The sequence below is a fragment of the Hyaena hyaena genome, unplaced genomic scaffold (genome assembly GCF_003009895.1).
Source record: "Hyaena hyaena isolate Hyena2069 unplaced genomic scaffold, ASM300989v1 scaffold_429, whole genome shotgun sequence".
Lineage (NCBI taxonomy): Eukaryota > Metazoa > Chordata > Mammalia > Carnivora > Hyaenidae > Hyaena > Hyaena hyaena.
The window spans coordinates 1,052,923-1,067,816 of NW_024081060.1; the positions used below are offsets into that span (position 1 = coordinate 1,052,923).

The window sequence follows — 14,894 nt, forward strand, 5'->3', positions numbered from 1 at the left end:
ACTTAGTTTAAATAAATGAATGGCATTAAGCACCAAATACTGGGAAATCATATGTTCAACATATACTTTCAACATACATACACACTAGTACCTGATTGAAGAGCACAGTAGAAGAATTAGCTCTACATTTAAAAAATCAATTGATAATATATACTCACGAGATGAACAAGTAGGGAAAATGTATGTTCCAAATGAAAAATAATTCTTAGAGAGAACTAAGAACTATCATTCCTACATATAATTGTTTACTATAGAGATTACACGGAATCCTAAAATGTCTCCACAGAAGCTTAGACGGAAGTGAGTGACTGCTAACTGTTGATTTAAGCTGGCTTTCCACTTGTGTCTTCCTCTGAAATGTTTAAGTCTTGCTGGAAGGCAGATGTTATGTGACATAAGGACACTACTTCATGAAGCAGTCCACTATCTTCTGAAGTCTCTTTGGCGTCTTTCCCTTCTTTCTCCCAAGGAACGAAAGTAGATGAATGTCGCCCAAGCCCGGGTATAAGCAGATCATCTGAAATCTGGCTTAGTGTTTCCTTCTTTTCTGTTTTACATTTTTCATTTTGGGAAACTTCAGGTGAAGCTAGCTGGAAATCTAGTTCGGAAGCAGAAGCTGGCTTTTCCATGACCACGGGCCCCCTCACATTGTCAACACTGATGTATTTTTCGTTGTTTTCCTCTTTCAGGATAAACAGAGAATCGGTCAGACCGCTAGAGGAAACTCGCTTCCGGGGAGATGGAGGAAGGTGTTTGCCATGAAGGGCGCTATCATCTTGCCCAAGATGCCACTCTACTTGGTCACCAGAACCACTGCAAAGTAGGGCCAGATTATTCTCACTAGGTGCATTGGATTTATTCTGAAAGCAGAAACCACAAATTCAGAGAAATTTTAATGCGGCTACAGTATTACTTGAGCACTTTTTTCCAGTTTGAAATAAATAATAATATCTTTCAAGGCTGGGAACTTGAAGTTCTTCCCAGAAGAAACACAGCATCAACAGTTAATTCTGAACACCAGCAAACGCCTCTATTAACAAGAAAATATATAAATATATACAATTTTTATTTGTCAATTACTCTTCAATAAAGATAAAAAATTAAATAAAAAGAACCTGCCAACTCTCCCCTGCCCCCCCCAAAAACCCCCAAATAGACCAACTATCTCATCTAATCGATGCCAAGTTCTGGAATTACTTACAGTCACAACAGGGTTGTCATTACTCATACTTCCATCTCTTGTGTTTGTAAAGCATTCAGTTCAATTTGTTTAAAACACTGCTCATTTTTGAAGCAATATAATAAAAAAATTACTTGAGTTGATACATTAATTAAACATGTTTTGAAGATCCAGGAAATATAGAAAAAAGTGGAAACATTTCAGGTTTTAAAAAGTTCCCAAAGAAGACAACTATAAAATTAGATTTAAGAGACTATTATGGCTTGATAAAATAATTTTTTTTCTTTTTCTTTTTAAATTTTTTCTTAATGTTTATTTTTTAGAGAGAGACAGATAGAGCGTGAGCAGAGGAGGGGTAGAGAGAGAGAGAGGGAGACACAGAATCTGAAGCAGGCTCCAGGCTCTGAGCTATCAGCACAGAGCCTGATGTGGGGCTCAAACTCACGAACCTTGAGATCATGACCTGAGTCAAAGTTTGCCGCTTAACCTACTGAGCCACCCAGGCACCACAAAAGAAATTTTTTTTCAATTAATGACAATAAACACTAGAATTGGACACATAAATGGGAATATACTGGAATATTTTATGGTTAAATTTTATATTTTTGAAGATTTGACAATTTACCTGTTAGAGATAAAATGCCTCGACTAAGACTATATATAACATGAGGCAACTCCCAGCAAAGGGTAAGGGTATTTTAATTTAATTTTACAGGCTGTAAAATCAACTAACCGTAGGCTTGTAATCAATGTCATCCATTGATCTGAAGAAATCCAAGCTCTTCGCTGCTGCCAGCTTTCCTTGGTCAGAGCTGTGTGTACTCAGTGTATCTAAGATCTCTCCTAGTAGGTCCATTTCACCTGAGTAAGGAGTCTTTACTTTTGCTTCAAAGGAGTCATCACTTTCATAGAAATAAGCAGAAGCCTCTTCTCCATCTTCAGAGGATAACCTGGAGAAAGATGAAGCACATCCTAGTAGTTACACAGCCACATACACAGCATGAGAACCTCCCCCCGGTTACATTCAAGTAGTGAGAGAGTCTTAAAACCACAGGGCTTTTCAGTGGAACAACAGGAAAGTGGCTAATTGGTTCATGGTCATATTCTTCAGAGTGATGTGTACATACCAATTCAAATATGGGGAATGTTGAGTGCGTGTACTAAGAAAAAACAGACAAACAACTATGGGACCTTAATCTGGAGGCAGAAGCAGGGCTTTCCACACAGTTTAATTCTGTGGGATTTGGGATATTAGCCCTAGAAATAGTAGATGGAACACTTGGAGGGTTCACGATCGCCAAGTTAACTCTCAATATTGGTATGTGGTTTTCCCTTTATTTATTCATTCGTTTGTTTTAGAGAAGAATGAATATTCCTTTATATAGACAAAGATATACTTAACAGGGAAAAAAGAGTATCTATTTTGTCCTCCCCATATAAGTTAAAAATGTTAAAAAAAATTAAACATCTATTATTATTTCCCTTATTTTATAGTAAAATTAATTTTTAACATTTTGTATTAGAATTTCATCTTCTTATATCACCATGGACTTAAACCCCTCCCGTCCCCCCAAGTGAATTTGTTTGAATTCAACAATTCAAACAATTGTTCTTAGCATTATTCCTGCTATTTAACCTACCCCTCTTCACTAGGTAGGCAGGAGCCTAGTTTAAGTGGGCTTCTATTTCCCCTTATACACTATTGCAGATATTTCTGTGGGCATCATTGTTTTCCAAGAACAAGAGAGTTCAAGTCTATCTTTCTTCCCATCTCAAGATTCATTCCCCATGAGACTCCACTGAGCACAGGCTCTTTTTGCGGAAGAACCCCACAAGGCAGCAAAATTTGACTGCTAGGAGTGTACATTCTTTGAATTATCTTTTGAAATCCTAGAACTCTTGCCTTTTGGCCACAACACTTAGTAGGACACTAAAATCCATCACGACTTACTTGCTTGCTCTCTCGTCATGGTCGTCATCATACAGAGCACCATCAAAGCTCTTAAGAGGTCTTTTTGAGCGTGCCTAGAGAGGGGAGTTGACAATAAAGTGGCATTAGTAGTTAAAATAAGTCTTTTTCATAAATTTTAAAGGAAGAATTTTATTTGACAAGGAACACTTTTAAAAGAAATATGCATTAAAGGTTTTTGAATATTACCCAATAACTTGACAAGCTGTTCAGTTAGAGGGGGAGGGAATCAGGAAATATTTATGTCAACATTTACAGCTCGAACTAATAAACAAAAACAAATTCCTGGACTGAAAGTACACACACACACACACACACACACACACACACACACACACACTGAGACAGTCTGTCAGTCCCTGTTTTAAAACTACTTGACTTACAATCAATCATATCCCCATGTACTCATCACCCAGTTTCAATAATCATCAATAGTTGCCAATCTTCTTTCTTTTATCCCATCTCTCCAATTATTTTAAAGCTGTGCTCCTCCAACTGAATATGCATATAAATCTCTTGGAGATCATGGTGAAAACGTAGATTCTGACTCTGCAGTGGTTCTAAGGATGAGGCCGGAGTTTCTGCATTTCTAATAGGCTCTCAGGTGAAGTTAGTGCTGCTGAGTCTGGACGTCATTTGCTAAACAGCAAGGCTTTGAACCATATGCTGGACAACCCATCATCTCACCTGGAAAAACTGCATCGTGTATTTTTAACAGGTAAGTGTTCCTTAACACAACCAAAATATTGTGACCATACAAATTAGCAATTATTCTTTAACATCCTCTATTCTCAGGCCATTTTCATATTCCCTTATTACCCCCAAAATATTTTAGTTTGTTCACCTGGATCTCAACAAGGTTAACACTGTATTTGGTTGATGTGTCTGCCAAGTCTCCATCAGAGACTATCAGTTCCACTTTCTCCTTCCCTTTATGGCATTTGTGTCCTCAGACATGTGATTTGATCCTCTTCTTATAAACTGGCAGTTATATCTGGAAGCTTGGACAGATTCAGTTGCTGGTTTTTTTGTTTTTCTCTGTTTTTGGCAAGAACATGCTACAGGTGTTGATACGTGTTTTTTACTGCATCATTTTTACTGTTAAGATGTCTCACTTTTGGTGTTACTAAGATTGACTCATGGCTTCAGGATTCAGGTTGACTGATACCATCCATTATGAATTTTTGTTCACCTGACAGTTTTAGCATCTTATGATAATCCTTGGGTAAATTAACTATGCATTAGGGGCTTCAAAATTATGCTTTTCAAAAGCATTTCTACTATCTTTCCTTGTTGGCATTCTACTAAGGATTTTGTCCTATTAACTATTTGGCTATTTTGAAATTCAATGTGTACCAGAGAGGTATGACAAATCCTTGATTCTTTCCATTTAACAATTTCCAGAGTAATGAGCTGATACCTAACAATCTCTAAAGGTGAGCTGTGTGGGCTTTCAAAAAGTCATCATCATTTGTATATATCTCATATGGCTCAGTCTGTCATGGTAGATTCTTCTTGATGTGTGATCTGTCTCATTACTGAATTATACCATGAATGCATTTTAAAAATGGTTCTTAACTTTTAGAGATATAGCTGGAATACTTGCAGGTTAAATGATGTGTGATGTGCTACTGGGTATTTACTTCAAAATAACCCAGCGGTGGAGCGGGGTCATGGGTGGAGCTGGCAAGGAAGAAAGATTAGCCATCGCTGGTAATTGTTGGCCTGTATGAAAGGTATCCAGGAATTCTTATAAACTTTTCTTGAATTATGTTAAGTGTTCTTTCCACAATAAAATAATTTAATTTTTTTTTAAATGGTCCCATCTTTGATCCAGCATTAGTCCATTCAGGTTGGCTCTTGTGTCCTTTAAACATGACCACAGAAGTTCTTTAGTAAGCTTCTTGTTTTGGGCCCAACATAATATCTCATTTCAACTTATACATTTTCTGCATCAGACCTGGAATCAGTCATTTCCTGTAAGAGCTTTAGTTTCTATAAGTAGAAAATGGCATGCATTCATTTAGGCATTTAATTTTTTTAAAGAAGGTTTTTTAATGTTTATTTTTGAGAGAGAGAGAGAGAGAGAGAGAGAGAGAGAAAATAAGCAGGGGAGGGGCAGAGAGGGAGACACACAATCTGAAGCAGGCTCCAGGCTCTGAGCTGTCAGTGTAGAGCCCAATGTGGGGCTCTAACCCACAGACTGCAAGATGATGACCTGAGCCAAAGTCTGAAGCTAAACCGACGGAACCACCCAAGCACCCCAGGAAATGGCCAGAGTCTGGGTGCTATAGATGTCCATGGCTGCAAAGTATCCTTTTGATTGGATGGCAGCAAAGCTGAAATTTGGAGAGGTCAACCATGATATCACCTGAGGACTTTCTGTCTTCTCATTCTGATCTCCTAATCTAGGTAATTGTTTTCTTCTCCTTCTCCTTTTTAATTTTGACAGGGACAGAGAGAGACTGAGAGAGACAGAGACAGCACAAGTGGGGGAGAGAGGCAGAGGGAGAGGGAGAGAAAATCTCAAGTGGCTCCATGCTCAGGGTAGAGTTGGATGAGGGGCTCGATCCCATAACCCTGGGATCGCAAACTGAGCCAAAATCAAGAGTCAGAAGCTCAACCTACTGGGCCACCCAGGTGCCCATGATAGCTGTTTCTTCTGTTGCAGCCCTAGAGAGTAAGCAAATGTCTGGAATCCATGATACTTGATTCCTACTCCTTTACTTCCTCCATGCCAGGGCTGAGAGTAGTAGAAAGGAAAGAATGCATAGAGAAATATATTCTTGTAGTGCCTGCTCAGAATGTGTAGTGAGTTCCTCTGTAATTTGGTGGCTACCTACGTATTTGGGGCCTATAACTGTAATATTATTTTACGACTACAAGTTTGAGGTATGTGAGGAAAAGAGATTTGAGGAATGGCCTAGGAACACAATTACCGCTTACAATATTATTTCTGTAGGAAAAATACGTTTCATCCACCACTCCAAAACTCACAAAATGTAATTCTTTGTTTCTAAAAACTAGTCATCATTATAATACTGACCTCTGTATATGCTTAACATTATGCCAGCTAGGGGCCTTGCATTCAATTTTTGCTGAAAAACAGAACAAATCAGAACTAAAACCAAACAAAACTATGAGAGAGCTGAGACTTCATGTCGCTATTTTTAAAAATAAATAAAAAGTTCTGACTATTTAAGAACTAATACAAAATGGGGCACCTGGGTGGCTCAGTTGGTTAAGTGTTCGACCCCTGATTTCGGCTGAGGTCATGATCTCACAGTTCGTGGTTCTGAGCCCCACATCGGGCTCTGCACTATGTGGAGCCTGTTTGGGATTCTCTCTCTCTTTTTCTCTCTCTTGGCCTCTCCTGTACTATCACTCTTTCTCAAAAAATAAACTAAAAAAAATTTTTTAAATAACTAATACAAAATAAGAAAATAAATACATAGCTTAATTCTTATGTTCGTAGAGTACATTGCCCAGCACTGTCATATACACACACAGCAGGGCTAGGTTCTGGGAATACAGAGCTGAATTAGGCTGAGTCTCTGCCATTAAGTAGCTCAGGGTCTAATGAACCCCGGGATAAATCTGGAGGTACACCACAGCAGCTCCATAATTTGCCCAAGCTCATACACCTTATCAGGAACAGGCACCAGAGCCGATGTCTTTCTCTGCTGTGTTGCCAAGACCTTATTCATTTTCTCCCACAGGTTACCTTGAGTTTCATAAATATGCTTGAATTTGGTTTTATATGTCCTCACTAGGTGAGGGTTCTATCAATTCCTACATAGGCATGTTGTTAAATGGTGTACCTTGTGATCAATTTTTACAACAGAGTTAGAATGAAAACTAGAATGGCAGCTGATTAATATAATGTTTTCTTTTCTGTGAGTGTTCAGCTTTGTACTGCGTATACTCTTAGTACACATTCTTACGAACTGTTTGTCTATCTTAAATAAGCTTCTAATTAGCAGTTGCTGACTATGTATCAAGCCGTAGGGACTGCAGCCTCCCCATATGAAGTGACAATGTCCAAACACGTAGTGAATATGTCAACTGCTTGATAACACCAAATTACATAATTTGTTAAGGTTGCACACATCAAAAAGCAAAACAGAGGAAAAAAGTTAACAATTTGATTAACATTCAAGAGAGAGAAAAACGGTAACTTATTTAACAAAAGCATCATCAGTTTCTGAGCTTTTATGAATCCGGTTTATCTCTGTTATTCTTTCTAGAGGACTGGGACCCAGGGATTGTACTTTTAGGGGAAATAAAGGATTTTTTTCCACTATGCCCAGAACATAGCACACTGGGCAAAAAGACCTGGTCACAATTTTGTAAATAGAAAGCTTTTATGGATAACAGGTAGCAAATAAGCTTAGACTGCAGAAGATATATTATGTATTCTTTAGGATGGTAATACATAGCCAATAACAGCACATCGTACCTGGCATCATAAATCACAGATACATCATTATTGAAAACCTGCATATGAAACTAGACAGAAACTGAAATATAAATGACTAAGAGAAAAATAATCTCAATACACTAAATTAAATTGAAATCTATACACTTTTTCTTAACACAACTGACTTTTGGGAAGAGGGATCCATCTTTATTTTTCTAAATATAATGATAATAAGCAGATGCAAACACTAGCAGAATGAATTTTGTTTATTATATGGATTCAGAGGGAAAAAAAATCTATTTCCGATCTGGATAGAAATCTCACAGTAAGAAGTTCACAACAGGAACCTTTGCAAGGGTCCCCAAAGACTTTCATCATGAATTATTATCTACAGATACCTGAAATAAGCACCAAGACAGTCATAATATGGCCTGTAGCTGGGAACAGATTTTTTTTAAAGAATGATTATAAGGTGATTAAGAGATAAAGCTATAAGCAGTTAACATGGTAAAAAAAAAATTGAAGGAAAAAAAACCTTCTCTTCTTCTTTACTGGAAAAAATACGGCTTATTCTTCAGTATGTGATTGAAATGTAACCTCTACAAAGCCTTCTATTCACCTGCCCTCTGTGTAGCTACATATTGGCAAACCTCTGGCCGATGTACTATTCTCACTGCATCACTTGTTTATGTGTCCGCCTGCACCACCGTACTCTGAGCTCTCGGGAAGTGTGATCCACGTTCTGCTCTTTGTGACCTCTGCGCTCTTTCGTATGCTTTCTCAGCATGGAAAACACTAGTATGCATATAAAAGGTGCTTACTGGATGTCTGTGGGATAAAGAGATGCCGACAAGTCAGAAGAAAATGAGATGCAGCCGCTGCGTTATTTTTAGGGAGAGCAGAGAAGCCACTTTTAGTTGGGTCTTCAATAGGGATTCATTGAAGGAAACAGACAAACAGAAAAGATAAATGCCTTTCTGTTGCTCTTCATCTATCAGGTCTTGCAAGACCAGGCTCTGCCTGCCCTGCCTGCTTCAGTCACTTTGTTCTAACCCGCAAAGCATCACCAAGACCATCTTTCAATCCCTTATATTTGCCCTGACTTAATTCCACTATAGGACCTTTGCATATGCTAATGACTCTCCCTGAAAAACTCTACTCCTACATTTATTCCCTCTTCCTCTCCCCATTACCTCTGTTGGTCGGTACACACTTATTCTCATTTGAAAATCTAAGTCTCTGCCCTGTAGAATGCTACAGCCTCTACACGGCTGACAGAGATCTTTTTAAACTTAACAATATTACCCTCCTCTTTAAGTAAATCCTCCTGTGGGTCCTTATAGTTTTCAGAATAAATCTCATACTCTTTACCTTTGCCTAGAGGGATCTGGTTAAATTAACCTCCCTGAAGGCTTCGTTTGCCATACAGATGTCTGCTCCAACACCACCCCACCCTCTTCCTTGCTTGTATGCTTCCCAGTGTCTTCTGCCTCTGTCCTACATGTATGTTGATGGGTCTACCAGAAAATTCCTCTCCATGGTGTTTCCCCTCCTTTTCTAATTATCCTTCATGTCTTGGCTCATGAGTTCCCCTTTCAGGAAATAGTTTCTTAGCCATCAATCAATTTATATCCCACTTTGTGTATTCTTAGAATACCTGAACACATATTTCTCATGGGACTTATCCATCTCACTGATCTGGGGTCATGGTTAAATTTCCTCTCACTGTACAGTAGACTCTTGATGCCAGGTATCTTGCTAATTTACCTCTCATACTCACAGAACCAAGCACCTGTGTGATACATAATAGTGTCAGAAAAACTGTAAAAGACTTTGAAAGGAACAAAAGATGATGGGGTGTCCTATTGGTGGAATTCTGGATGGTGTGTAGAAGCCTTTGTGGGGTTATCTGATTCTACTGTACTCTGCATCTTTCATTGTCTTTATCTACCTTGCAAGGAAACAACTGGACACAGATTGAACAACCAAGTAATAGTTATTATGGAACAAAGGTTGGCTATTATTTATGGAGCCAAAGGCAACAATGACTTCCCAGGAAAACCTGCCTGGTTGCCTGCCTGATGGAGCCCAGCCTTATAGGTGCCCTTCCATCAGGTCAGGGAACAGCAAACCGGGAGAACTTTTCAAGGGAAATTCACCCTAGTTTATAGGTATTTTAGATAGAACTTACAGTGGGAAGATTTCTTGGCTTAATTTCCTAGCTTCAAGATAGGAAACAACAGACTTTTATAAGCCCAAACCAAGATTTCTTATGAAGACTTCCAGAAAGAAGTAAATTCTGTGGCCTTATGCTGGTCAATACTGCATGGCTCCAGATTAATAAAGAAGAGTCAAGAAGAATTTTATGGTTAATTATCAGTCTTGTTGTTCCAATATAAATAATCAGGACAAACCTAATGAGAATAGCCTTCCTTTTCTGAACAAAAATAACCTTTGAGATTATCATTACAGGGAAAACTGCAAAAGATTCGGAAATTGGCAAACAATTACTTGTTTCCTGTCAAAAGACTGTTGGGTATTGTCTAGTATTTCTTTCCAGGACTACCTGATACTATAGAGGTCTGTACCATTCATAGTCTCTGACTACTTGTAATCCTACAGGGACAGAAGTTAACCTATGGAGGTCTGGTGGCAATACAAAAGCTTTGTGTCTATAGAGATGAATTGTGGCCAGCAGAGATGCAATTACTATGGTGTGGGTATGGATATTGGTGGTTTGGGTATCTGTTAACATACATGCTTCAGCAATCCTGTCTTAAGTATCTGTTCTTTGGATTATTTGTTGTTTCAGTTTTAACACTTAACTATTTTCCTCATTAGTTAATGAACAAAATAAAGGAATTGTATGAAATTATTCTCTAAAGTAGACATTTAATGTTTCGTGAATAAATGAATACCTCCATACATAGTAGGTCGTTTCTTTGGAGTATTTAAATGCATTCAAAAGCTGATAAACTATGTAATGTAAAGAAGTAAATGCTATCCTAATTGTTTATGTGACATGAGCATTTTCAGTGTCCAGGAGGTAAAGAAAAACATTACATTCATTTGTTCACTCAACAAAGGTCACAGAAATGCCTTCTATGGGCGAGGCTAGGGTACAATGATGACTGAGAACAAGACTCCCTGCCCTCATGTAAATGAACTTCTAATAAGTTGGACATAAATTACATTGAATAATCATAAAATAAATATATATTATCACTGTAATAATCTGTACTAGAGTATGATTTCTATGAAAAATTTGACCTAGTCAGGAAAATCAAGGGAAGTTTTTCCCCAAAAGATGTTTGAATTGAGCCTTTAAAGGTCAGTAGTTATGAAGTTGATGATGAAAAGAGAGGACATAATGTGCAAAGGTCCTGCGGTGGGACAATCACAGAATACATAATGGAATGAAAGACGGCTATCAGAGGGGCCTACAACCTGTGTTGGTGCACAGGGTGCTTCCAGGATGCATTAATTTTGCAATTAGCTTTTTGATCACTAGATGGCAGAGATAAACTAAGAAGGCAAAAAGCCGGCTAAATTTATATTTATGGAGGGTTTTAAGGAAGTGGGGGAGATCAGGAGATCTAGCGAGAAAAAGTAGGAGATGAAAAATTGGTTGGGGTGGATGCACAGGCAAGGGACACACCCCGAACTTGCAAGATCTGATAATGGAGAGTAATCGAAAGCCAGCTATTGTTTTATTTTCTTTCAACAAATATTTGAGAAATTACTGAACACTGCTATTGTCATTCCTTAAAATAAGGCAGTAACCACATCTCAGTTTTGAAAAATTCCTAGCATTTCTTCCTTCCACAAAGATCCATTAAACACCTGTTACCACACACTACACTGTCTTCTATGCCGTGAAGCATACAAAAAAAGGTATCCTTCCTCTCAAGAGTTTCAATAAAAATGCAGTAAAATGCCAAAATATTGAATATAATAAAGTAGTTATAAATAAGAACTATCCTTCATTGTAGGAATACAACTGAACTCAAACTTTGTAATTATAGATGAAAACATACTTAAATGACCATTAATACCAGTCATGATTGATGTCAAATTGTAATATTTCTAATAAGTAGGCTCAGTCAACATATTAACAATAGTAACAATACAGGACTGTAATTACATACTATAAATAATGGCAAATTCTGGGATCAAATAAAGAGGTTACAAAGTTGCTGTACTGCACAGGCTGGTCCAGCTACGATGTTAGCAACGGTCACTTCACTGTTGCACCACTGCACTCACAGGCTGTACAAACTAGCAAGTAACTATTAGCGCTTGCAGCTTTTGTGGGACCCAGTACTATTTGACAAGAGAGTACATCTTTTGAATGCAAAAAGACATTAGAAGAAATGAAATAAGTAGAGTTTGGGAGAAGTTTACATCATTCTGGTGTGAGTGATTAAAAAATAAGATGAGGCACTGGGTATGATAGGTCCTCCATCAGTCTCCTACCAGGTCCTAACCACATACAACTGTAAACTAAAAATGTGCTCACATGGAGATGTAAAGTGTAAAATACACCATCTAGCACACATAAAAATTCATAAAATTTTGGAAGTAAGCACGTGGATAGCAAGGAATGCTTATTAAGAATGTGAGAGGGTCGCCTGGGTGGCTCATTTAGTTAAGCGTCTGACTTCAGCTCAGGTCATGATCCCACGGTTCGTGGGTTCGAGCCCTGTGTTGGGCTCTGTGCTGACAGCAAGCTCAGAGCCTGGAGCCTGTCTTCAGATTCTGTGTCTCCATCTCTCTCTGACCCTCCCCTGATCACACTCTATCTCTCTCTCAAAAATAAATAAAACACTTTTTAAAATTTTAAAAAAAGAATGTGAGAAAATACTACAATAAAGCAAAAGGAAAGTTTTCAGCATGGAATAAAATTTATTCAAGAAGATATCCTACCAGAGAAGCTCAATCTCTAGCTAGACATTGAATGAAACAAAGAAAATGGACTGGTAAAAACAAGGAGGAAAAGCATTTCCGATGAAGGAAAAACCACAAGCACATATACAAAGACAGTGACAGAGGCTGAAGGTCCAAGTCACAACACCATCAAACTTAATGTTTAAAGATACGTTAAGAAATAAGTTTGATTCAGCTACAATAAGCAAGATCGATGCTTCCTTTCTTTTTACCACAATGGTTTCCGGAAAGCGCTTCTGACAGCTGAATGGTGAGAAACATTCCCCTGGTACATAAGGACCAGGTGATTTTGCAGTTGCCATTTTTGTCACTAGATGGCAGACAGATCCTAATAAGGTAAAATGCTGGGTACCTTTAAATTCATGGGGGGGTTGAGAGCAGGGGGAAAACTAAGATGCACAGATGAACGGGAAAACACACTACTTTAGACTTCATAAAATTAAGATGCTTTTAATATATGAATTTTTAAAAAACTGGTACTCTCTGTGCTACTGTCCCCATTTTAGAGTTGAAGTAACTGAGGTCCAGAAGTGTTACCTTGCTTACCCAAAGTCCATAGCAAACCTCCAAGTTTAAGATAAAATAAATAATAAAAACTAAATAAAAATACGTGCATGAAATAATATGGAAATAAATGAAACTCTACCATACATAATTATAATGGCAGTACCTTAAGAATGCATGGCATTGTACTGAAGGGTTTTAAAACACATGTAATTTTTTCATTGGTAGTAACTATAGCACAGAGTGAAGTGACTTATCTATGATTGATTTGCTTTGGCGCGTTTGATATTTTACATACTATACTGTTTTTCATTAAATATCTAATTTGCCACAATTTTGGTTAACATTTTCCCTATTTGTTTTCTTTTCTTTCTTTCTTCTTTTTTTTTTTTTTTTACAAATTCGGGGAACAACAGCTTAACAAGGAAAAGTGTCTTGGGGAAGATTAGACAACTAAAGACAAAGCTAAGACTCCCAACACAGGTGCTCCGGTTTCCCTCAACAGAACACTGTTCCTTAGAATTACATTAGATACGTAAGTTCTCAGAGACTCAGAAGAAATAACTGTCTGAGAATTAACCTGAGAAAGACTTTCTTAAAATGGCAAGTTTTAACCTCATTTTTAAAGCAGACAGTAGTTACGGAATGACGATGAGTGTTAATGTTCCAGGTAGGTGAGATGGCAGGGTAAAGAGACAACAGATTACTTTTCCAAAGATACTGAAGACATATTCCCGTCAGGGCAAAAGAGTACATTGGAAGGATTAACAAGATCTGAGTTTGGTGAAGTCTGATGAATTCAGCTGATGAGGGCTATTATTATTAGACCAAGGAAATAAAATTTTATAGAAGCATTAAAATTATACCCCTGAGCAGTTGAGTGCTATGTGAGACTAGTTCAGGAGGATGACTTGAAGTGGTCCAGACACATCCAAGAGCCCGGTCTCCCAGTTCTCCCAGTTTACTGTGATCTCGTCTTTTTGGTCAGCTTTATTCACTTTATTCTCTACCATTCGGGTGTCTTATAAAGGTAATATTTCATTTTAAGCACATTCTTGTCTTACTAAGTTCTTGACACCAAGAATCATACCTTTTAATTCATTTTGCCTCTAATTCCACTTCTATTTAGGATGTAAAAAGCAGCACCAAAAGGATGTCAACTCCCATCTTAACAATGAGAAAAAGCTGGATTATTTAAAAAAACAAACAAAACAACCCCTCCCCCCCCGCAAATCATAATTCTTCTTGGACCTATCAGAGAGCTGAATTGTAAGGCAACCAAGTAAACTGAATTTCAAAGGGCTAGAAGCCTTTCTGATGAGAGATGAGACACAAGACCTATTTCCTCCAGGCAAAGTACAAGGGGAGAGGTAACTGGCATATAAGGGAAGAAGAAATCTGCTAAGGTTTAGTAGTCTTAAAAGACCAAGTATGAGCTAAGATGTCAGTCTGGGATAGTTAGAAGTCACAAAGGAAAGGGGAGCTTTACTTGCAAGCCCTCTTCCACAGATAAAATCAAGTATTTGCTAAATCAGGCAACCCTACTACCTGGTGCTAAAGAGAAAGACTAGGGGCAAGACAGGAGACTGAAAAGAGCTTCTCTTGGGCATACAGGCAAGGAGGAGGTGACAAGCTGCTTCAGGAAGACATGTATGAAGCCCTAGTTACTTTACTGGAACACTCATTTATATGTAAGAAAAGCCATACAGTCATGGCATACAGTCATTTAACTCAATCCCAAAGCTTCTAGGGGAAGTATAAAAGCAAAAGCTCCTTTAGGGAAGAGCAAGAAACTCTTTTGGGCACAAGACTCTGCTCTGTTAAAAAGTGGAAATCTACCACCATTGGAAAGGGGCAGGCAGCCCTCAAATTGC

The 14,894-nt window shown here is 38.1% G+C and overlaps 1 protein-coding gene across 3 annotated transcripts in view; it reads right to left on the reverse strand.

Moving 5' to 3' along the window:
• Window positions 1-223: 223 nt before the first annotated feature.
• The window catches only part of DENND1B (DENN domain containing 1B), a 241,859-nt gene continuing 227,188 nt past the window's right edge, over window positions 224-14,894 (reverse strand). For all 3 annotated transcript variants that reach the window (XM_039252678.1, XM_039252682.1, XM_039252680.1), the window contains 3 exons: window positions 3,132-3,205; window positions 1,914-2,130; window positions 224-860 (listed from right to left, as the gene is read on the reverse strand). In XM_039252678.1, coding sequence (XP_039108609.1) covers window positions 324-860; window positions 1,914-2,130; window positions 3,132-3,205 — 828 coding nt within the window. In that variant the 3' untranslated portion in view covers window positions 224-323. The remainder of the gene's footprint in view (window positions 861-1,913; window positions 2,131-3,131; window positions 3,206-14,894) is intronic.